This window comes from Phytophthora cinnamomi (genome assembly GCF_018691715.1).
Source record: "Phytophthora cinnamomi strain GKB4 chromosome Unknown Contig44, whole genome shotgun sequence".
Classification (NCBI taxonomy): domain Eukaryota; phylum Oomycota; class Peronosporomycetes; order Peronosporales; family Peronosporaceae; genus Phytophthora; species Phytophthora cinnamomi.
The window spans coordinates 370072-393223 of record NW_027150977.1 but is presented as its reverse complement, the minus strand read 5'-3'; the positions used below and the strand labels follow the sequence as shown (position 1 = coordinate 393223).

Genomic DNA, 23152 nt, shown 5'->3' with positions numbered 1-23152 from the left:
GTGTATCATTTTTTCTCGATGAATATTCAAAACATTTCCGACGTCGCTCCTTGCTATTTTTTTTAATTCCATGGTCACGCTATCTACCCAAGCTCGTTATTGATTGCATCGCTGACCTGGCTGATCTTAGCACCGGTTTAGCGTTCTCCGTCTGCGATGTCTCTGTGCCAGCCCCTGTGCGCTTACTGTTGCTACTAGTCTTGTGTCGTCGCCCGGCGGCAACCTTCTTCACGTTAAATTTCGTCACATGAGCTACCAGCATCACGCGGTTCTCCGCCGCTGAGAACGTCTGACGCTTCCGCGCGTACCCAAAGTAAAATGCTGTCAGGAGAATAACAATGATGGAAAATACGATGATTTCGACGCCTCCATCGTCTTGGAAAGCGACCACCGCAATAACCCCCAAGACCCAGACCACCATCGAGTACAGGGCACCAGCAATGCCAAAAGGACTCTGGAACTCGGAGCTCTTGATATTGCGGTAGTTGAGCTTGAGCGAGATGTATCCGACGCACTGACCCGTGTACGACATGAACGCCGCTAGAATGCAGATCTTGAACAGGTTTTTGCCTACCGCAGGCACGAAGTACGAGATAACGCACAACGCGTAGCTGATAGCTGAGCCTGCCAGGAGGGCGCCGTACGGAGTCTCGTTCTTTTGTGAGATTTTGGACAGGAACTTTGGTAGTAATCGCGACGTCGCCATGGCGACGATGAGTTTGCCGTAGCACCACATGAAACCGAATGCCGTAGCGTACGTTGCTGGCAAGGATAGTACTGTGGCCGCGTGGTGCGATATCTTAAACATAAGTTTGAATCCTCGGTTGAGAGGCACCAGTTCTGTTGGAAGGGCTTCTATGCCCGGTGGAAGTGATACCGTCACGAAGTAGACGAACAGGCCGGTAGCGAATAGCGTCACGACACAGGAAACTTGAGCAACAGGGACAATTTTCTTGGGCTGGTCTACTTGATCGCTTGACAAGTTGAGTGCCTCAACACCGACGAAGAACCACGCAGCTAGAGGGAGGGCCTTCATGTAGCCGTGGAAACCACCCTTGAATTCGAAGCTGGGATGCGCACCATATTGTCCAAAGTTGACGAACGCGAGAGCTCCTAGACAGTAAATCACCACGATAATGAGCGACACCACTCCAATGCCGAGGTTAAATACCCAGAACACTCGGCCCCCTTTGATTTGGATGAAGAGCGCGCTGGTATAGAATAGAGCCCATAGGAGAGGGGAATACGCATTCAACGAAGGTGCAGCGTCAACGATGAGATCGACGAACGATATCACGGATGCCGAGACGTACGCAATATACTCGAGCGCCTCGCAGCAGCCAACCATGAATGCTGGGTAGAATCCGAGAGTGCACCGAGCCAGGCCGTAGGAACCCCCAGCAAAGGGCAATGCGCCGGTGATCTCCGCCGTGCAGCAGCACAACGTGATGTAAGCACTAGCAATGAGGAAATATCCGATGAGGAAGCTGTAGACGCCGGCGTTGATTCCCTCATTCCAGCAGAAGTACTGGCCGCCGATGACAATTGTAATGCCGAGCATGAAAATGTCCAATTTGCCGTGCCTATATTTCGGCGTATTATCAGCCGAGGGTCCCACGGCAGCCGATGGGCTTTGAGCATCAGCTTGCTTCGCTCCACTAGGTAAAATCTGAACCGTTGAAGGCGCCAGGGGCTTGACCAAAGTTCTTCTCCTGAATGGACGAACGCTGAAGAATTGCATCGGCCACGCTGAGCTAGATGGTCTTGAACTGCTGAAATGGGCTTGCTCTAAGACTTTGCAGGTATAATAGTTGAGACGCTATTTCGATGGCTCAGATGTATCGCTGGAAACTCCCGAAGACGAGAGGGGGGCGGGTTTCGGTCCATGAAACGTGTACCCTTAGGAAAAAAATAGAGATAAAACTTGAGTGAGCAAGGCTGTTGGTCGTGGTTGTCTGAAGCAAGTAAAACATTATTTGTGCAATAGGTACTCGAGACTCTAGCGTTATGTTTCCAAGTTACTATCGCCCGGTGCTTCGAACACTTCTTCCACTTCTAACAGACCTAACAGACCTGACGGATATCCCGATGGTCGCCTTGTGGTTCGAGTGCCTTCCTTCCGAGGCCTCGCTGCCTGTGGCGTGGTGGCTGGCGCTCGTAGAACTTGCCGATTGGTGCTTGTGTTGCCGAGCTGCCGCCACTTTCTTGATGTTGAACTTTGTCACGTGGGCGACCAACATGATTCGGTTCTCCTGGGGGGAGAACGTCTGACGTTTTCGTGCGTAGGCGAAGTAAAACACCGTCAGAGAAGCAACTACTGCCAGAAAGGCGAAGGTCTCCACGCCACCGTTGCCTTGGAACGCGATGATCCCAACGAAACTCAGCAGCCACACGCACATCGAGTAGAAGGCTCCCCACGATCCAAACGGACTTCGAAACTCGGAGCTCTTGATGTTGCGGTAGTTGTGTTTGAGCGAGATGTAGCCGATGCATTGTCCGGTGTACGACATGAAGGCTGCGAGCATACAGATATTGAAGAGGTACTGTCCGACCGCTGGGACCCAGTACACTACAAGACACAAAGCGTAGCTGATGGACGATCCGGCAATGAGTGCGGCGTATGGCGTCTCGTGAGCTGTCGTTGTCTTGCTGAGGAATGACGGCAGGAGCTTTGACGTTGCCATCGCTACGATGAGTTTGCCGTAACACCATATAAACCCAAACGCTGTCGCGTAAGTCGCTGGCAATGATAGAACTGTCGCAGCGTGACGAGGGATGTTAAGCATCAACGTGAAGCCGGTGTCAAATGGCACCAGCTCTGCTGGTAGTGATGCAAGCCCCGGGGGAAGTGAAGCGGCGACAAAATACACAAATACCCCAGTCACGAAGAGCGTCACGACGCACCCGACCTGAGCTATGGGGACAATGTGCTTCGCATGCTCGATTTGGTCGCTGGCCATTGGTAGAGCCTCCACTCCGACGAAAAACCACGCAGGTAGAGGCAAGGCCTTCATGAAACCTGGAAACCCGTCAACAAATTGCATGCTCGGAACATCCGCGTACTTTGCATAGTTGACGAACGGGAGCGAGCCGATGCAGTAGAGCACGACAATTAGTAGCGAGACGCTTCCAAGTATGAAATTGAAGCGCCAAAATGCCTGACCGCCCTTGATGTGGAATACGAGCGCGCTCAAGTAGAACAGCCCCCACAGCAACGGACGGTACGCTTCGATCCCGGGCGCAGCATCCACAACAAGTTCCACAAAACCAATCGTCGACGCTGAGACGTACGCCATATACTCGAGGGCTTCGCAACAACCGATCATGAACGCAGGATAAAACCCAAGCGTGCAACGCGCGAGTCCATAGGCACCACCCGCAAAAGGCAAAGCTCCAGTAATCTCGGCTGTGCAGCAGCACAGAGCGATGTAGGCAGTTCCGATGAGAAGAAAACCGATGAAGTAGCTGTAGAGGCCGGCGGCGACGCCTGCGTTCCAACAAAAGTACTGCCCGCCGATGACAATGGTGAGTCCGAGCATGTAGATGTCCCATTTACCCGGCTTGTACGCCGCTGCGGTGTTTTCAGCGCCTGGCCCAGCGACCGCCGCGACAACTCGAGTCGTAGCCTGTTTGAGAAGCATGGGCGACTCCAGGGCTGGCCGTGATGGGTTGGACTGCACCCGGACGGATCGAATCGTTTGAGAAGTTGGGGCGACAGAAACCTTGAACGTCATTCGGCCGAGACTGACAACCGCTCCAATCCTGCTTTGGGGAAATCAATAAATGCAGTCTATGGGGTCAGAGTTGAGACCAGAATACCCGAAGACGGAGTTAGAACTGCGAGCCGATCGCAAGAATGAAAAGCGCATTTTACAGGGCCACGGGGTACAGCGTGTTACATCTCCAAAATAGTTGTGCAATTCAATCCGAAAGCGGTTTGCCGCAAGACTACATGGACCCCATGTGTCCCGAGGTGGCTCCACTTCAACCGTCTGCAGCCATGGTTCTATTGGTTGCAATAGCCATGGTCGTATCGGTTGCAATTACTGCTGCGCCGAGGCCTGGAACGCTTGATTCGACGGATTCGACAGAGACGATGGAGCTGAACCTGAGGCTGCCGCTGGAGTTCTCCTGGATGGACGAGGAGCGCCCGCCTTTCGTGCCCGGACCGATTCCCCCGTGTCTCGCATGTACATGCGCTACATGCCCTACGCCCGACTTGGTGCGCGTCGTGTGCTGGAAGCGATGCGGGATCCGACGACGATGGAGGGCTCGGTTGCTGACGATGAGCGTGAGGCGAAGGCTGAGAGCGACGCTTAGACGGAGGACTCGCGCTTCCCGCTGCCAGCTCCCATGGAGCATATCATGAACTCTAATGGTGGAAATGATTACCGGCTCGAACATTTGTTAAGTACTAACTGATGCGAACGGACAGTCTTCCAACGTCATTGCCATGCGATGCAACATCTCTCAGCAAGTGGGATCCTCGTAGCACCCGAAGCCAAATCATGTGCCCCTCAAGGATGAAGTGAGATCTTAGATCCATTTTTGTGCGGCGGAACAAGAACGCCTCTCTGGACTGTGTCTTGCTTAGTGTCAACTCTAGATCTCCAGCCCTCCCACATTTTAAACGCCTGCGCCTCTCTGGACTGTGCCTCGCTTGGTGTCAACTCTAGATCTCCAGCACTCCCACAATTTTATAATCAGGAAAATGAACGAGGCGGAGCGCTGCGCAAAAAAAAAACAAATGGTCATCTATAGGTAGTACTGAAGGTAACAACACTTGTATTGGGGAAGCAGATCTCTATCGCGATCTGCTTGATCGAAAGTGAATACAGTACAGAAAGCCTCCAGTGCGGTTTGGTAGGTTTGGGCGCACTACACCCGTGAACACTCGTTGAGAGAGCACAACCATCCAGGACGAGTGTATCACTCGATCCGTGGAGGGCTGTGAAATTCTATGATATGGAGAGCTACGCTATAAACTAGGAGGTTGAGTCTACAGCGACTCCATGTACTTCTTCTGCAGCTCGAAGGCCACCAATGTGATGCCGAAGAGCGGCGCTTGCACCATCATCCGAGGTCCTGCGCCCTTCATCAGCGCCTTGGGTCCGTTAGCCGCCACTACCTTCCGGACGCAATCCATCATGCCGGTGTACGGGGACCCCTTCATCTGCAGGCGTGTTTTGATCACATCGGCCGGTGTGCAGATGGCTGCAGCGCCAGCACCCGCCACAGCGCCCGCCGTCACAATAGACAGCACCGAGTTCTTGCCCGTGGCCTTGTCCGCCCAGGCGTCTCGCAGCGTGGCGTAGGACGGGAAGAACAGGATCGCGTAAGGCACGTCGCGCATGAAGCACACACCGGCGCCCTTGTACATTCCGCGGATTCCCATACTCCGCGCGATCTCCATGGCCGTCTGTCGTTCGGCCACCGGCAGCGCCGTCTGCATCTGCAGTCGGATCTTGACGATCTCAACCTAAAATCGAGCACCAAGGTCAAAGTCTCAGTTAGTGAACCTGACGCCAAAACTCCATGAACGGGTGAAAGTGTCAAGCTCTTACCGGGTTGGTGATGATGGACTGGGCGCATCCGGCGCCTGCACCGGCCAGCGCCTGCTTGGCCATCGACAGGTTGCCGTCCGCGTCGGCGAAGTGTTCGCGGAGCTGCTCGTTGACCGCCAGCTTGATGGCCTTCTCAGGAAGCACCCCCATGAGCGTGGGGGGCAGGCCACGGTACAGGCCGCGCAGACCGTCGGTGGCCACGATGTGTTTGAAGCACTGCAGCGGGCCCGAGAAGGCCATGCGGCCGCCCGTGCGCGTCTGGCCCTGCAGGTGCGTCTTGACGATGTCCATGGGGAAGGTGGCGACCATCCCGACGGCGCCCGCCATGCCGCCCACCGCGAGCTTCAGGTGCAACGGGATTGCGGCGGGCGTCTTGAGCGTCTTGGGGGCGCTGGCCGCCTCTCGCGAGCCCAGCGGGCGCACCTTGAGCTGCGGGATGTGGCGGAGCGCGGCCGAGGACGTCATGCTGGACAAGTCGCGGGCGACTAGGACGGACGTGGAGCTGCGAGACCGGAAAAACGGGAATGAAGCAGCGCCAATTGCCTCGAAAGCATGGCGAAGAGCAGATCGAGCTGCGGCGAGTGCTGGGAGGCACGCGATGACCCGGTGGCACCGGCGACGGTGCAGCAGCTTCAACTGGTGGAGGGCTCGAGATAGCCAGCCGTTTTATTCTGCTTGGGAGGTTTCGGCTTGCTGACGTGACGTCGCCCCGTGACGTCGTCCGTTTGACATGACTAGATAAATAGTTACTGAACAAGTCTATCTACATATGAAAAAATGGTATAAATAGCTTGACGCCAGGAGGTGTAGAGTTTATGAAGTTTCGATAAATAGCCATTGAAGTTGCCAAGCTATGTAGTAAATGCAACTATGGCCATGAGACAGACCCAATGGGGACAGCCGTTGGGGACACTTTGGCGCACTGTGCTTATCAGCACAGTTTGGAGGGAGTGAGGCATATCGTTCATGCACCGGCTGCGTGTTGGGCTCTGGGGACCCCTTTTCGCAAGAATCCTGCGCACAGAGAGCGCGGTGACTGCAGGCTTTGCAGCACCGGCATTTGCTGGTGTCGAGCTGCAGAGGACGCAGCACTCAGCGCGGTTGGGTTGCTGGAGTGTACCAAGCGTTGAATGCGCCAAACAAGCGAGAAAACCATGGAAGAAGCAAAAAAAAGTTTGAAAGTTTTGGTTCAGTAACGCGCTTGTGGCAAGTTTGGCTCTTTAGGTTCGCGCTATGGAACGCAGGCTGAGGCAGCCCAAAAGAATATTCTACTGGAGATTACCGTTGCTGCACATGCGCTTACGCTGCTTGGGTGCAGTGTTAAGTTGTGCCAGAGACGCAGCGCAAGTTGAAGTGCTCCGCAACTTCAGTTTCTGCACGACCTTTGCATGGAAACGCGCTGTCAAACAGAACACTTGCTCCCAGTATGAGGGTACTTTTGCAAATACTACCGTTAATCAAAAATGTGTGGACGAAAACGGAGCTGTGCTTGTGCTCTTCATGCACTGCTCGATGCGTCTTTGCCAAAACTGCGCGTGGTTACCTAAGGCCTTATGTGAAAGTCCAACACGTCACCTTTGCTTCTTTTGCAAACGTGCAACCGGTTGCAGGTTGGCTCGAGATGGCTGATCGTTGCTTTGTCTAGTGCTTTTCCTGCGTTGAGTCTCAGTTTGTCAAGTGGTGGTTATACGAGTGAGCGGTAAGACTGAATGCTTCAGTACTAAGCTGGAGCGTGTCCGGCACTCATGATCCCTTTTGTCCTCAATATCGATTGCAGAGTAACCAAAATTCTCTTGCGTTACCTGAGCTAAGCAGTTCGGAATGAGAGAACCCATGATTGCGATCGGCCACCGCAAGTTGAATTTAGTTCCTGTCGATTTTATAGCAAGATAAAGGGAAAACGAAATTGTATTCCTATCGTACTCTTGAACGAACTCGGATCGAATATTCGCCACCAACTACGACTTCGAAACCCACACTACGGAAATCCGAATACCGCACCATCGAGGCTCATAGATTCCACGATCGCCTCCTTCGGTCGCACAGCTGAGTAACTCTGAGCGCAGGCGTGGCCATCTAGCTCGTGAGCGCGAAGATCGTTCTGTTTTCTCAGGTCCAAACGGTTTAGGTGTGAGCAATATGATATTCTACTTCGTGCGTTGCTATGCTCAACTTTGTACTACTGGTAGTAGCGTTCTCGAAGCACAAGGTCTGGAGTGCAAACAATAATCTTCAGCCGATTCCGAACATCTTTTCGCTGTATGAACTGTTCACTTAGCATCTTGCGAACAATAAACAGTAAGCCCGACTGGTACCAGCGCCGGTTGTGGTTTGTTCGCTAGACTATGCGCTGGAGGGTTATACTGTACTTCGACATGAACTAGTTTGCTAAGGTCTGACTCTCACATTGCTTTCGCTTGGAGCGGTTTAAACAGGATATAGTAGCCACGTTCGCAAAATGCGACCACGGACTGGCTGATTCACCCTGTGTTTATACTGATGAGACTTAATTAAGAAATGAGCCGACGTTTACGTGAAGATTGCTTTTTTCTCTGCTATGTATTCCAATTCGTGAAGCGGCAAGCTTAAAAATTAAAAAGAGGTTTGCTTGTACCCACGGCAACCACAGCGTCTATTGTGCGCAGCCTTCGCATTAATAAAGGTTTCGCGCAGTAGAATAGTATCCTTTCAAATTATCGCAAAAATAACTTATGCGTCTCACAAAGGTGGCTTGTATATTTCTAGCTTCACTACATGTAGTGGGCTGTTAACGTGGGTGCATCCATCGATCGGGTCTAAGCCACAATAAAAACAAACAGGCACTATGTCTTCACCAAGCGCTATGGAGCTGACTTGGTAGCGATGAAGTCATCACAATCAACTCCAAATACATTATGCAGCCGTTCGTTTTTCCTGTAGAAAATCCTTCTCATCCATATCTGCCACTTCAAAAACGGCTTTATATGACGGAAGTAACTAATGTATGTGCGATGGCTGGACTAAGCGTGCACCCTGTGGAAGCTAAAATACATCACAAAATGCCAACAAACAGGGTATTCTCAACATTGGTAGTATATTGTAGATAGCAGGTTCGGTGGAAACTTTTATTATCTAACTTTGAAGTATTTCATCTGCCCATTCCAACAGCGTTCCAGCTCACTCTCAACAACGAAGACATTCTCATTCCTTCTAACCTTTATTGCTCTCGTGATAGCGAGTTTCCAACGAAAATACTTTGGTAGCAGGAGTGCTTCAGTAAGAAATTTCGACACCACAAAGCAACATATCATCACAGCTCCAACATACCCTGCAGCATTCGAGCCCCCAGTCGAGGGCTTTGCTAGTTGGTTCCTGGGCAAGTTTCATCGTTAAGAGCGTAAACAAACCTCCGCAGTGCACCGAAAAGCACGCATACTTGAAGTGATTCCCTATCACCACGTTCATCCAGCTGTAGCTTCGGAGAGCTTGGCCGGCCACAGTATGGATATATCATGATCAGCTTCAGACGGCTGATTTGAACTGAACGCCGCACCTTACGCTAATGAGCTTCTACGGGATACCTGCAATGCCGTTCCCGAACACAGGAATCGTGTGACTGCTTTGGAACCGGGCGAGAAGCAATGGTATCATTATTTGGAAGGATGTCACTCAACCCGCTGTGATAGCAGATAATTCCTCTACGTAAAATACTGAAATGAAAAAATTAGTAGCGTCCATAACTTCTTCTACAGTAGACATGCGATTGGACCGCGGATGGTTGCATTCGACGCGAAATGTTCTTCTTGTGGCTCTCCTTCTTCAAACACTGAAAAGCGTTAAAATTGACTAAGATTTGAGCACTATGAGATACAGTAGGGTACCTCGAAGTAGATTACATGCTGTTTGAGACCAGCCAGACCATTTTAAACCGACCTTCTGGGACCAGTTAGGTCCGCCATGTGTACGATACGGTCGAGCCAGACTTTTCAAAAATGTTGTCTACCATATGCCGCGAATAGTTATAGTCGACACAGGCGGTTGTGGCACAAATTGTGCCACACAATACAGAGGCCGCATAGAAGTCACTAGAGTACAGTATGTAGCAGGTTGACAGATCGAAAGTAATGTGCCTGCGGTCATATGGGGTTGCATTTCAAGTTCCTTCCCAACAGGGCTGGCTCCTCTGCCAAGTTCTTCCACTGCACACAACGCGCCCTGGACATTTCCCGTTCTGTGAGCAGCTTACACGATGCCGTACTTGCACGTGACACTATTTAGTGCCGAGGACCTCCCAGCCAGCGACTCGATCCTCGTCGGAGGCAAGAGCGACCCCTACGTAGTTTTCAAGGTAGGCAAGACCGAGCACCGCAGTCTGTGCCACAAGAGAAATCTCAACCCGGAGTGGAGTCCGCCGGAGCGCTACACTTTTCACGTGGAGAACCCCACCACCGCGGTACTCAGTATCAAGATATTCGACATGGATTTCCTAATGAGGGATGACCTTCTCGGCACCATCGTTTTGCCCGTGGCCAAGTTCGAGGACAGCATGGGCGTCAGCACGCTCGAGTACTACCCCGTATCAGTGCCAAACGCATTTTCAAAGCAGAATTGCCAGTCAACGCTCAAGTTGGAGATTTGTCTGAAGTCGACGAGAGATGACGACGTGGAAAAGCGCCTTCACGTCTGGGAGAACCAGTCTCGGTCCTTCCGGTCCGGTTGGCAACCCGCAACAACCTCAGCGCGGCAGCAGTGGTCGTCGCACGATAACTCTCTCACCTCGAGTGAGTTCAAGAACGTTGTCCCTACAGCTCCGATTGGGATGACAGGGTCAGGATGGGAGCTGTGTATCGCTCAAGGAGATGGTGAAGGCTGGCTGTACGCGAAAAGTGCTTCAGGACCCTGGAGCTCAAGCAGCACCACACTTACCCGTGTGCGTCGACGCCTATGGGAGAACGTCTATCGACTCGAAGGCTCGACGGAGTCACCAATTTCAGACTGCTGATTGTCGTGATTAATAACAGACCACGATGCAAGACTTTTCAAGCTCAGGAGCAAACCACACTCGTGGAGAACAATGGCGCTAGAGCTGGATTTGCTTTCGTATGCAACAGAGGGCGCGCGCAACTCGATCCTGGACAAAGTTGGAATCACCGCTTCGTCGCTGCGATTTCAGCCGAAGTCACGATGAAGAGTGTTGTGGTGACCGATGCGTGGATCGGCGACCGTCACGTTACCCAAAGCGAGGTCGAGTTGGGCTTCGCTCGGCAAGACCTGGCCCGTTAGACGACCCCAAGCAAGGAACGGTGTCTAGCGTCTTGGACGGTGTGTGACCTTTTCACCATGTGCTCAAGATGGAGAACAACGATGACGCCGTTGGATTGAGTTCCGAGGACGAGCTCACTTGAATCGTGGTGAACGATGGCGTCACCGCTTCGTTAATGGGAAGGCGCCGTTAAAACAATGGAGAGCATCGTGATCACTGACGCATGGGCCGGCCCTCACCACCTTACGAAAGATGAAATCGAGCTAAGTTTTGCCGGACAAGACGTGAGCTTGCCCGGTTCGCATCCAGGCGTGCATGCAGCGCAATGTCTCGAGGGGCTCCCTTTTTGGCAGGCTCGACCTCGGCAAATCCGGTGAATCTAGGCGACGCTACGTGTCGTTGTATGCAACAGCGCTTGACAAGCTCACACTCGAAATCAACGACTCGAGCTTTCGATTCGGGTTCGTGTGCAACAGAGGGGACTTCGATCTGCAAACCGGTCAGAACTGGGAGAGCAGCTACGAAAATGCAGCGGCGGCAGCCTCCACGGTCAAGACTATCGTGATCGTTGACGCTTGGTTGGGAGATCGACCTCTTCGTGCGGACGAAATTGAGCTTCGCTACGTTCGGCGCGAGTTGAATCGTATAGGACTGCCCAATAATGTTGGAAATATCGGTTTTGGCTTCCCCAGTCCCGACAGGCCCAAGCCTATCTACATCTCCTAGTATATTGCTGAGGAGTGGACTGGCAAAGAAGTATTTAAAGTGGAGAACCATGACACACGTGTTGGATTTTCCTTTGAGTGTTCATTGGAGTTGGTGGCGCGACGCGAGAAGTTGAATTTTCCTGGGGAAGTGGATAGGTTACGGTCTCTTTAGCTTCCCTTTGGCGGGTGCTCTTCGCAGTAGTGGAGAATTGCAACAAACTGCTCAAGATTGCTGAGCACGTCGAACGCAAGCTCCGGAACGACGCACTGCAGTCCGTGGATGCAATTAGGTCATTGCGATCTCAAGTTGAGGCTCTTGCTCAAGATGTGCTGCAATCTACACTGTAACCACACTGACAACGTTGTTCCTTTTCAAGAAACAATGCGTCCGGTATCCAGGATGACCTCTTGCCTGCGTAGTGGCGCCTTAAATTTACGAAGAAGTTGGAATAATTCGTCGACTTTTGTCGCATTGGTATCGTGACATATAGTTTGTGACGCACGCCGGGCTGATGAGACTTCAATAATCTTGCCTCGACACGCCTTTCATCAGCATACCGGTTTTGCTACACAAGCAATAACAACAGACGCAAAACAGCATCGACATCTGCGTCACGACCGCCAAGTTGGGTCAACCCCAGCGCGAATTTCAAGCCACAAAGACACTTGGGATCCTCCAAACACCTGGTCTGCAGCGTTGAGGCGTTGGCTTGCGATTGTTTAGCGCCTTTCAGCTGTGGGTATGCACTGAACTCGTGCGATCAACCGAGAACCGAGAGCGAGCTGGCAGTAAACAGGAATAAACCCGAGCGCGCTGGCTAAGACGGCGGCTGCACCAGTGCCCACTGAAATGGCACTGTAGATGAATATGCTGCTGTCTGCAGAGCGCCTCCAAGCAGGTATGGGATGGTTCCGCTCTCAACTTTTCCAGGACTATCACGCAGATCGTTCGAACAATTTGAAAGTTTGTTCATATAACTTGTCCACACTTCCAAACCAGCACTCGAGGTCGATCAAATTCCGATCGATTGGTACGGATTGTCGATGGCAATGGGAATCGGAAGTTTGCGAGTCTGTTCGGTCACCTTTGTCTCGTCTTGGGCTGCCTTGAATCGGAAACTTTGGGATAAATTCGGCATCACGCAACATCCACGCTTCTTTTACTTTTGTCTTTCCTGCGGATAGATAGTATGGGTTGCATGTAGTTAGATCGCTACGATCAGGAATCTATTGCTATCTGACCTGATCAGATTGCTTCAAGGACGCATATTTGCCTAAGACTTCGTACTCTCTCCGAGAACGATGTCATATGCATGCATTCAACCGCAAACCGAGATTAAAAGTATGAACCCAGACTTCTCCGCCAGCTGAGTTTATGCAAAGAAAACAACATTGAGCAGGACATTACACTTGTTTCGCTCTCAAAGTGGCAGAACGTCGTGTTTGATACATGTACAAGTGTCCTTCCAAGTCCGTCTCGATGTCGGTGGTCCGTCGAAGGGCTTGGATAGGAGGTGAGAAAGTGTCATGTAAATTACGAATACGTCGCTGCGGAATTGGTGCACGTTGACGCTTTCGTGAGGTGGAACCACCCCGCTATTGATAGGGGCCTTCTAACTACCTCGAGTACGTGAAGATAGCGCTCGTCACGACCAGATGGAAATACCTGCGTGGCAACGCTGCGTAGCAATCAGTCGTCAAACTGTTGCAATGGAATGCGACACCAAAATGCGCTCAGTCTTCACTCTTGTCTCCAAAGCGATTCGCACGGGGAAAAATTACTGGCAACATATGCAGATCGGTCGCAGCGAGCGATACTCGGTCGAGCGCATGTTGGCACTTCGAGACTATTACGAACAAGCGTCACTCCTCCGGGTCTTGTTCGTGTGCTTCGTCACGCCGTTACCAGCCTTCACTGCGGTGATTTTGATCGAGTGCATTCCGTTGGCTTCCCCCGCCAAAGGCTGGCGAGCCAACTACGCGTTCTGGATCCGACTGTTCTTATCGAGCTTCCCCATGGCGGTGGGCGGCGTACTGCAGGTGAAGCAGGTGGTTCCGCCAGGGGTCATTTCGAACAGGTTAACCTTTTTGATCGGCTTGGGGACCGCGGTGGGCTACGTGTCGTGTGCGATCGCACTCGCGGCGTTGTGGACATTTCCAGTGCCGTTTGGGTATGCGTTGATGGTGGGTCCGTTCGTTCTGTTCTTCATGGCGAGCTTCTGCGTTGCTCTCGGGCCGAAAATGTTCTCGAAGCCATTGCGTCAGCAGATCCTTCCACCATTGTCAGTTCTTGTGGCACAAGGCGCCCTTGCAGGCTGCTACCCACCATTTTACGCCATATTTCGCCAGCTTTCAGGTTTCTACCAGACCTCCTTCGTCTTAGTGCTGCCGATAATTAAGGTGCTGAGCAAGCAATATATCGCGAAGGTATCCGCTCACCTTCAAGAGTGCATTGGGCCAACGATCATCTTTTCGGTGGACGTTTGCAACGTCCTCTACAGCATCATCTGTATGCAAACTGCGGTCTCGTCACTCACGAGTATCTTCATCTTCGGCTCTGACGCTTTCTTCGTCTTGATGGCGCTCCGGACCATTTACTATCAAATGAATCCCGCCACAGTATGGCCTGAAAACGCGTTGATTCAAAGAAGTCGACGGAACTGCCTTCAGTCGTTGCCGGTATTGGTGCGCCAAGCATCCCAACAAGGTGGTATAGTTATCGACCCCAATCAGTCTGTTCGCGTGTGTGCACCGTTCGCGTTGCCTCTTGCGGCTGGTAGCAAGGAGTTGATGACTGAGCTTTGCTGTGCCACGACAGGAAACACGCTGACATTTGCTGGAAGTCCTGCCTCGCCTCTACGCCGGGGATCGAGCCTTCCTGATACTCTTAACCATTCTCTTGTCGGAGATTTACGGACTGAAACACAGCCAAATTCAACGATCGAGGCGGAAGCAAGAAAGTACCAAATACTTTCTCAAGGCGATCTGAAGACGAAGTCGATGCCTGGACCACACCCGTTCAAGATTAAAGCAGCTTCACGGAGTGTGTCGCTCAAGGCGATATCTAGACTCAAACTTGTGGCGTCTGTAAGGCTTCGTCCCTCACAGACTAAAACTGCTGCGCAAGAGGTTCATGACGCCCTCCAAGCGCTCTTCCACTCCGAATATGAGATGATGGGGGAATACGTCGAGTGTATATTGCCGATGCTGTACGTGGTGTATCTCGCGGTTCTCTATCAGCTTCCTACTGCCGCCTACTACCCTCATATGCATTCATTAACACCTGCAAAACTGAGAGCGACGCTCGGAAACCTGATGCTCTACTCGCTTGTCGAAATCACATCGTTTCTTGGGGTCAGTGTATTGCTAAAGCGAAAGTTTGGCTTCTCTCCGCTATATCAATTGGCATTTGTATTGGAAACGCAAGCACGCGCCCTACAGAGTCAGTTGCTGATCTGGGTTTTGTGTACCGTGCAGCTCACTTTGGTTCATAATGGTGCGTATGGAGAGTCGTTTGAATCTGTGGGTTGTGGTGGCTAATTTCTTGTGTATCTTGTCGAGGTCTGAAGGTGTTAATCTCGACGATCCCTTCAAAACACCAGAGTATGTATAATCTGCAATATGAAATATCACGTTTGTTTCACTTCTCGCAGACGCATTGGTCGAGGCTTTCATTGTCAAATCGTTGCAGGCACGTTGTCATCTTTTGCGTTAGCACATGCAGTTGAAGTGAAAATAATGTACCTGAATTAGAAACCAAAGCACTTTGTCACGAAAATCCCCATTTTAGCTTGGAGAACGTGGCCAAAACGGTCCCGAACAAATTCTGCCTTTGGCTTACCCACAAACCTTCAAGCATGGGCGAACTGGTCAGAATTCGTTGAGCAACGCTTGTTGCGGTTCCCTTTGCAACTTCAAGGGGATGGCACGAGGAGTAAGAGTCCACTCCGTCGTACCGGAAAATCAACCACGCATTCTTGCCTCTCTCGGTGTCTTCGAACGAGTATTCCGCGCGGTCCAGAGGTATTGGAACAGCGTCCAGGTTGGGCACCGCGGCCGGTACTCAGTCGAGCGACTGCTTGCTTTCCAGGAATATTATCAGCGAACGTCTCCAACTCGCGACTTCATCGTGTGCTTTCTTGCATTATTGCCCTCGTGTTTCGTCGCTACGCTGATCGAGTTGATCCCTTTAGCGCCACCGGATGTTGGTTGGAAAGCGACTATACGTTCTGGGCCCGGTTGTGTGTGACGTCACTGTCAATTTCCACCGGAGGTGTGTACCAAGTGAAGGAGGTTATTGACCCAGAAGTCATGTCCACTACTGGAGTCATGGTCACCGCCGTCAGCTCGTGTGCCCTTAATGTAGCTATAACCATCGCACTCGCAGCTTTATGGGCGTTCCCAGTCCCGTTTGGATACGTCTTGACCGTCGGGCCGTTCATCGGCTCTTACATGATCCTGTTCTTACTCAGTGTCGGTCCACGCGTGTTAGCCACGTCCCCGATTCTGCGTCGGCAGATCTTTTTGCAGATGCTGGTGGTCGCAGCACAAGGAACTTTGGCAATCGCATATCCAGCATACGGAGCGATCTTTAACCAATTGTCGACGGTCGGACAAACCGTCTTCATCGTTGTGTTGCCTATTATCAAATTCTCCATCAAGCAGTTCGTTGCCAAGGCGTCCGCACATCTACACGAGTATGTGGGGCCAACGGTGGTGCTTTCGGTCGACGTGTGCAACGTTCTCTACGTTGCTCTCTGCGTCCAGACGGCCGCCTCACCGGTAACTTCAGGCCTACGTATTGCTTCCGATGCCTTTTTCGTTTTGATGGAAAGATTGTTGTCCATGAATTCCAAACTACCGAAAGCTCTTGACTGTATCCGCAACCTCCGAGCATTGTTACGGGACGCATTTCGTTGCCCCGAATCTTCACGCGTGCCGATTCGTATTCGTGCTCCGTTTCCCCTATCTCTATCGGATGAAAGCAAGGCCTTTATGCAAGATCTGGAATCGGTACGCCGAAGATATTCGGTTCAAACTGCTTTTGGAAAGGAAATGTTCGTAGAATCGATGACGAATCTCCGTGGACCGAGTACGCACACTGACTATTGCGACAAAAGAGAATTGAGCGGCGAAAAGCTATCGTACAAAACGAGTTCGGCCCATAATTCGCTCCACTACGTCCAGCCCCCCTTCGACGCAGCGCATCGGTGCGTGCTCGACCTTCGACAGGCCAATCTTGGTACCGAAAGTGACGAGTTCGACTCCAATATTAAACAGCTTTCCAAACTCTAAACGAAGTCGAACGTCAGGTACGGCTTCGAGAGCAGAAACGTATCACCGCCAAACAGTCGTCGCAGATGTCCAGGACTCGCTCCAGGCCCTTTTCCACACCGAATACGTCGTGGTAGCCGAGTTCATCGAGTGCGTTATTCCGATGCTGTACGGAGTCTACCTCGCAGTTCTGTACCACCTCCCAACCGCCCAATACTACCTGAACGTACGGACACTCACCCCGGAGAAGTTTGCAAATACAGAGCTGAACATTATGCTGTATGCAGCGGTCAAGTTTTCGTCGTTCCTTGGGATGAATCTGCTGCTCCAGCGCAAGTTCGGGTTTTCGCCGCTGTATCAGCTTGCGTTCGTGTGCGAAACACACGTTCATACGCTACAAAGTTATCTCTTTGTCTGAATCATGTTTATTTTTCCAATCACACTGGACCACAACGGTAAATCATTTGTATCGTGCCTAGCTGCTAGAAGTTAGCATTCAGAACTGTTATTGGTATTCTGTAGGCGTTGGTCTTGAGACGCCTTTCAAGTAAGCCCCCCCCCCCCCCCCCCCATCGGCGCCGAAACTCTCAATTGGCACCGGATGGTGACGTTATGTCGTCAGTGTGTTCGTGGAGAGAGCGCAATATACCAGGTACAAGTCGCGGGAACGGATTCCAAGTTTCGATCGAAAGAAAACTCGTAGTGACTAGACGAGGTGCACTACTCCGGTCGGTTAGCTGCCGTGTTCATAATGGCACATGGTGACATTCCTACCATATCACTAGGAAAACAATTTATGCATTCGTTTTCCTCATTTTTCGCCTCTGGACAGTATTGACATTGGCCAAAGGCTCTTCCACTATGGTACATCCGCGCAGATTTTCATGCGTAGAATACCGAGCTTATTGTTGGTGTAGGAGGAATAAATGTGCGGTTAAATCCGTCCTAGATACTCTTGTTCGTTGCGAGACATCAGCAGCTGTCAGTGCTTCGATCTCGTATCATACATCGATTGTCAGTGTCGGGGTTTGTTCAAGAAACAACGTTGAAAATAAACCTCGTTGCTCTGGCTCACGGCCAGGAATACCTACATGAAACATACGAAGTTATCGATGAGCTAGGCTGGCGCCACTCGTGCCGCGGAGAGCAACGACTCGCCGAGTAGATTCACGTACCAACTTAACGGGATGGCACTAGATGCTCGAGTTCATCCAATTGTCACTGTCGACCAACCGCGGATTCTGGTCGTGCTTGGCGTCTTTGAAAGAGTGTTCCGCGTGGTCCAGAGGTATTGGAACAGCATCCAAGTCGGGCATCGAGGCCGGTACTCAGTCGAACGATTGCTGGCTTTTCAGGAATACTACCAGCGAACGTCTCCAACTCGCGCCTTCATTGTGTGCTTTCTCGCGTTAGTGCCACCTTTTATCGTCGCAATTTTGATCGATCTGATTCCCTTGAAGCCACCTGATCTAGGGTGGAAAGCCAATTACGCGTTTTGGCTACGACTGTATGCGACAGCTTTGCCGATCGCAACTGGGGGCTTTTACCAAGTGAAGGAAGTCATTGAGCCAGGAGCAGTATCCAACCGTGGCGAAATCGTCGTAATTGTTGGTACAGCAACGTGTTACGTGGCTTTGGTGATGGCAACCGCTGCGTTATGGAAGTTCCCGATCCCATTTGGATTCGTGTTGAGCATTGCCCCGTTCATTGGAATCTACATGGTACTCCTCACGTTGAATATTGGCCCACGTGTCCTAGCCAGGTCCCCTACTCTACGGCGGCAGCTTACGTTGCAGTTGTTTGTGGTGGCTGCGGAAGGTATTTTGGGGATAGCGTACCCAACATTCGCGGCTATCTTCCACCAACTCTCGCGTACTGGGCAAACCGCTTTCATCTTTGTGTTGCCAATAATCAAGTTCTCTATCAAGCAGTTCGTTGCCAAGATGTCGGCTCATCTGCACGAGTACGTGGGTTTAACGGTGCTTCTTTCGGTCGACGTGTGCAACGTTCTCTATGTTGCTATCTGCGTACAGACGGCTGCCTCGCCGATAACTTCAGCTCTGCTAATTGGTTCCGATGCCTTTTTCGTTTTGATAGCTTTGCGGTCAATCTACTACCAATCGGATGTAGGGCAAGCGCGACAAAGATTGTTGTCCATGAATTCAAAACTTCCTGCTACCCTTTACTACATTCGGAACCTCCGAGCCTTGCTACGCGACGCCTTCCAGAGCCCTGCCGCAGTTAGGGCTCCACGCGTGCCGATCCGAATTCGCGCTCCGTTTCCTCTACATTTGTCGGCGGAAAGCGTTGCATTTATGGACCAGCTGGAGCTAGTAGGCCGAAGATACTCAGTTGAGCTCCCCAAGGAGGCTACTGCAGACTCGACCATGTCTAAAACTTGGTCTCGTGGGCGCAGTGCCAAGATTCACTACCACGAGAAAAGAGAGTCGAGTCGAACAATGTCGCCAACACCACCGCACAGTTCTAAAGACTATCTCCAGATTCCGTCCACACCCCAGCGTATCAATTCTTCGTTTCCAAGACCTGTACTGGCTCATAAGGTATCTGGTAAGACTTCAGTAGTGAACAGCATTCGACGCTCAACAAGGAGTAGCGTGCCACGCACCACATCACGGGCCGAAACATATCACTATCAAACAGTCGTCGCAGATGTTCAGGACTCGCTCCAGGCCCTTTTCCACACCGAATACGTCGTGGTAGCCGAGTTCATCGAGTGCGTTATTCCGATGCTGTACGGAGTCTACCTCGCAGTTCTGTACCGCCTCCCAACTGCTCAATACTATCCGAACGTACGGACACTCACCCCGGAGAAGTTTGCAAGTACAGAGCTGAACATTATGCTGTACGCAGCGGTCGAGTTTTCGTCGTTCCTTGGGGTAAATCTGCTGCTCCAGCGCAAGTTCGGGTTTTCGCCGCTGTATCAGCTAGCGTTCGTGTGCGAAACGCACGCGCGCGCCATTCAGAGCCACACAATTATATGGATCTTGTACGTTCTGACACTGACGCTGGATCACAATGGTAAGTCAGGTTGCCTTTACTGTTAGTCGACGAAACCCGATTCTTGACGCTTTCGTTGTTGGTTTACTGTAGGCGTTGACCTTGAAGCCCCTTTCAAGTAAGTGATATCACTGCCACTGTAATCGACAGCACTCAACACCGTTCTAGTGTCCCCTGATCATCAATCAGTGCAATAATTGTAGCACCAAACAATTGTATTTAGTACACACCAATAATTATACAATCAATTGTTCTGACAAATCTGATAAGTAATTATTGGAGTGAAATCATTGGGAATAACTCGTAAATATGATTAGTACTGTATAATAATTGAATAATTAAACTTATAAAAAGGCTTTGCTGGGTACAAACACTGGCGAACTCTTCCTTGAGCTCTGCACACATCATTGTTCCTGGCATCCTGGGATATGTAAAGAACAAGGAATGGTGGAGATGAGATGTGTTTGAATATACATATTTAGTGTATATATATATATATACATACATAGCACGACTATCCAGCACTCGAAATACCAGCATGGATGGACAGAATTCATTCAGCTGCGCAGCTACAATACCCTCGCGAGTTCACTCTGCGACTCGACAATGACACTAGACAAACGAGTTCATCCTTTTGTTCTCGACAACCAACCGTGTCTATGAAAGAGTTCAAGGCCATCCACAGATATTGGAACGGCCTCCAGGTAGGCCATCGAGGTCGCTACTCGGTCGAGCGACTGCTTTCCTTTCAAGACTATTACCAACGGACGTCGTCAAGTCACGCCTACCTGGTGTGCTTATTTGTTCTTCTTCCCGCGTTTACAGTCGCGATTCTGGTTGAGTTCATTCCGCTGAAGTGGCCTAACGAAGGCTGGAAGGCCAACTATGCGTTTTGGATACGATTCAAATCGACGACGTTGCGGCGGTAGCTTTTCTTGCAGATGCTGGTGATCGCTGCCCAAAGCATGTTGGCGATAGCATACCCGACATTCGGAGCAGTTTTCAATCAACTAGCGGGGTATTGGCAAACCGCCTTTGTGTTCATTCTACCTGTAATCAAATTTTTCATCAAACAGTATATTGCCAAGGTATCTGCACATTTGCACGAGTATGTTGGGCCAACGGTTGTACTTTCGGTCGACGTGTGCAATGTTCTCTACGTGGCTATCTGCGTGCAAGCAGCAGTATCCCCGATAACATTGGGGTTGCTGATTGCCTCTGATGCCTTGTTTGTTATTTTGGCGCTGAGATCAATCTACTACCAATCCGACGTATCGCAAGCGCGTCAAAGAGCTTTGTCCATGCACTCAAAGCTTTCGACTAACTTGAAATGTATTCACAATCTTCGAGCTTTGCTACGCGATGCCTTCCACGGTCAAGACACATCTGGAGATGCACAGACTCCGATACGTATTCATGCTCCATTTCCCTTACCGCTATCAAATGAAAGCATGTCATTTCTCAACGAACTGGATCTAGTACGTCGACGATATTCGGTTGAAGCTGGGGGCGCGTACGAAGAACCGAACACAGCTAAAAGCGTTCCTCGCAGAGAAAGTGTCAACGGCCAGTGTAATTTGCAGCGAACATCGAGTAAATCGACGACAACTTCAAAAACCAGGTCAACACGTAACTCGCAAGAACAACTTGAAATCCCTCCCCTCCCGTATGTTGGTACCAAGAGTGCCACCGACGCAACTGAAGTAACCGCTAAACGATCTGCGTCGGCTTTCAACAGTGCCACACGCACTAAACGCAGTAGTATATCTGGCGCGACATCAAGATCAGAATCGTATTACCATCAAACTGTCGTCGCAGATGTACAAGACTCGCTTCAGGCTCTATTCCACTCCGAATACGTCATATTAGCTGAATTCATTGAGTGGGTTATTCCGATACTGTACGGAACCTACCTCGCTGTCCTGTACCACCTACCAACCGCTGCCCCCATACGCGCACACTCACTCGAGGGGAATTTGTGAGCACGGAGATGAATATTATGCTGTATGCGGCTGTCGAGCTGGCATCCTTTGTTGGGGTGAATCTGTTGCTTCAGCGCAAGTTTGGATTTTCGCCAATGTATCAGTTTGCTTTCGTCTGTGAGATGCAAGTGAGTACGCTCCAGAGTCATCTCTTCGTCTGGATCTTGTGTATTCTGCAGATAACACTTGTGCACAATGGTAAGTCTAAAGCGCAAACGTGGTTGTACATTCGTTCAGTGATTGATGTCGCCGTTCTGTCTAATTAGGTGTCGACCTGGAAGCTCCTTTCAAATGAGGCCTTGTGCACTATGTGTGTGGAATTGGGCTAATAAAAGCTGTGTTATCCGATATCGATTAAAAGTGAAGGAACAGTTCTGACGACAAAATTGGTCTGGAGACAAGTGACACCAGCCAATCCTGACACAAAGGTGAACACGCATTCAATCCTAACAGGAGCTAGTTGTATCAATTTAAATACGTCTTAGACAGTGAACACTCGACATAGCGCATGCTCCCCTTAAGAATTTTTCGAAAACAAAGTTGGGGTTAAAAATGCAAGGAGATAACGAACAGCAAACGCGTCCGCGAATGATGTGTCCTCGACAGAAGGTCTCGCCTAACGTACTACCACAGCTACATCTTTTCCGTCTAATGATCAACAGCTTTGAGCGGGTAGCTCGCGTAGTAGGGACGTATTGGACAAGCCTTCAACTTGGACGTCGAGGCCACTACTGTGTCGAGCGATTGCTCTCATTCCGAGATTACCACGTACGCACGTCTCCAACCCGAATTTTAGTTGTCCGTGCGACTGGGTTACTCCCAGCATTCCTCGAGACGACTTTAGTTGAATTCATTCCGTTGAAGGCTCCAAACGAAGGATGGGAAGCTAACTATGTCTTTTGGGTCCGATTGTACGTGTCCTCGCTCCTCTTTGCTTTTGGTGGCGTTTACCAAATGAAGGAGGTGATTGAGCCAGGAGCTGTCTCCACAACTGGAATCCTCGCTACTGCTGTCGGTTCCTGCACGTGTTACGTGGCCCTAACGATGTTGGCCGTAGTGCCATGGAAGTTCCCAATTCCCTTCGGGTATGTGCTGACTATCGGGCCGTTCGTGGCGTTTTATATGGTTTTCTTCACGTTGAGTATCGGTCCACGTGCGCTCACGAATTCACCAACGTTGCGTCGCCAGATTTTCTCATAGATGCTGGTGATCGCTGCTCAAGGCATGTTGGCGATAGCACATCCGACATTCGGTGCGATATTCAACCAGTTCTCGGGTCACGAGCAAACTACTTTTATATTCGTACTACCTACGAACAACTTTTGCATCAAGCAACTCATTGCCAAGGCGTCGACGAATACGCTT

At 50.9% G+C, this 23152-nt stretch overlaps 3 protein-coding genes across 3 annotated transcripts; 1 reads left to right on the top strand and 2 right to left on the bottom strand.

Annotated features, from left to right (window-relative positions):
• Positions 1-79: 79 nt before the first annotated feature.
• IUM83_13685 (Amino Acid-Polyamine-Organocation (APC) Family) lies at positions 80-3641 on the bottom strand (the record flags this gene model as incomplete). Its single annotated transcript, XM_067938379.1, has 3 exons — positions 80-1211; positions 1314-1583; positions 2074-3641. The coding sequence occupies 3 exons, from the start codon at positions 3639-3641 to the stop codon at positions 80-82; spliced, it is 2970 nt and encodes a 989-aa protein (XP_067790756.1).
• Positions 3642-4999: 1358 nt separating this feature from the next.
• On the bottom strand, positions 5000-6029 carry IUM83_13684 (Mitochondrial Carrier (MC) Family; the record flags this gene model as incomplete). Its single annotated transcript, XM_067938378.1, has 2 exons — positions 5000-5479; positions 5565-6029. 2 exons carry the CDS (start codon positions 6027-6029, stop codon positions 5000-5002), a joined length of 945 nt encoding a protein of 314 aa, XP_067790755.1.
• A 3763-nt stretch (positions 6030-9792) lies between these two features.
• Positions 9793-10545, top strand: IUM83_13683 (putative C2 domain-containing protein; the record flags this gene model as incomplete). Its single annotated transcript, XM_067938377.1, has 1 exon — positions 9793-10545. The coding sequence occupies one exon, from the start codon at positions 9793-9795 to the stop codon at positions 10543-10545; it is 753 nt and encodes a 250-aa protein (XP_067790760.1).
• Between the last annotated feature and the right edge of the window lie 12607 nt (positions 10546-23152).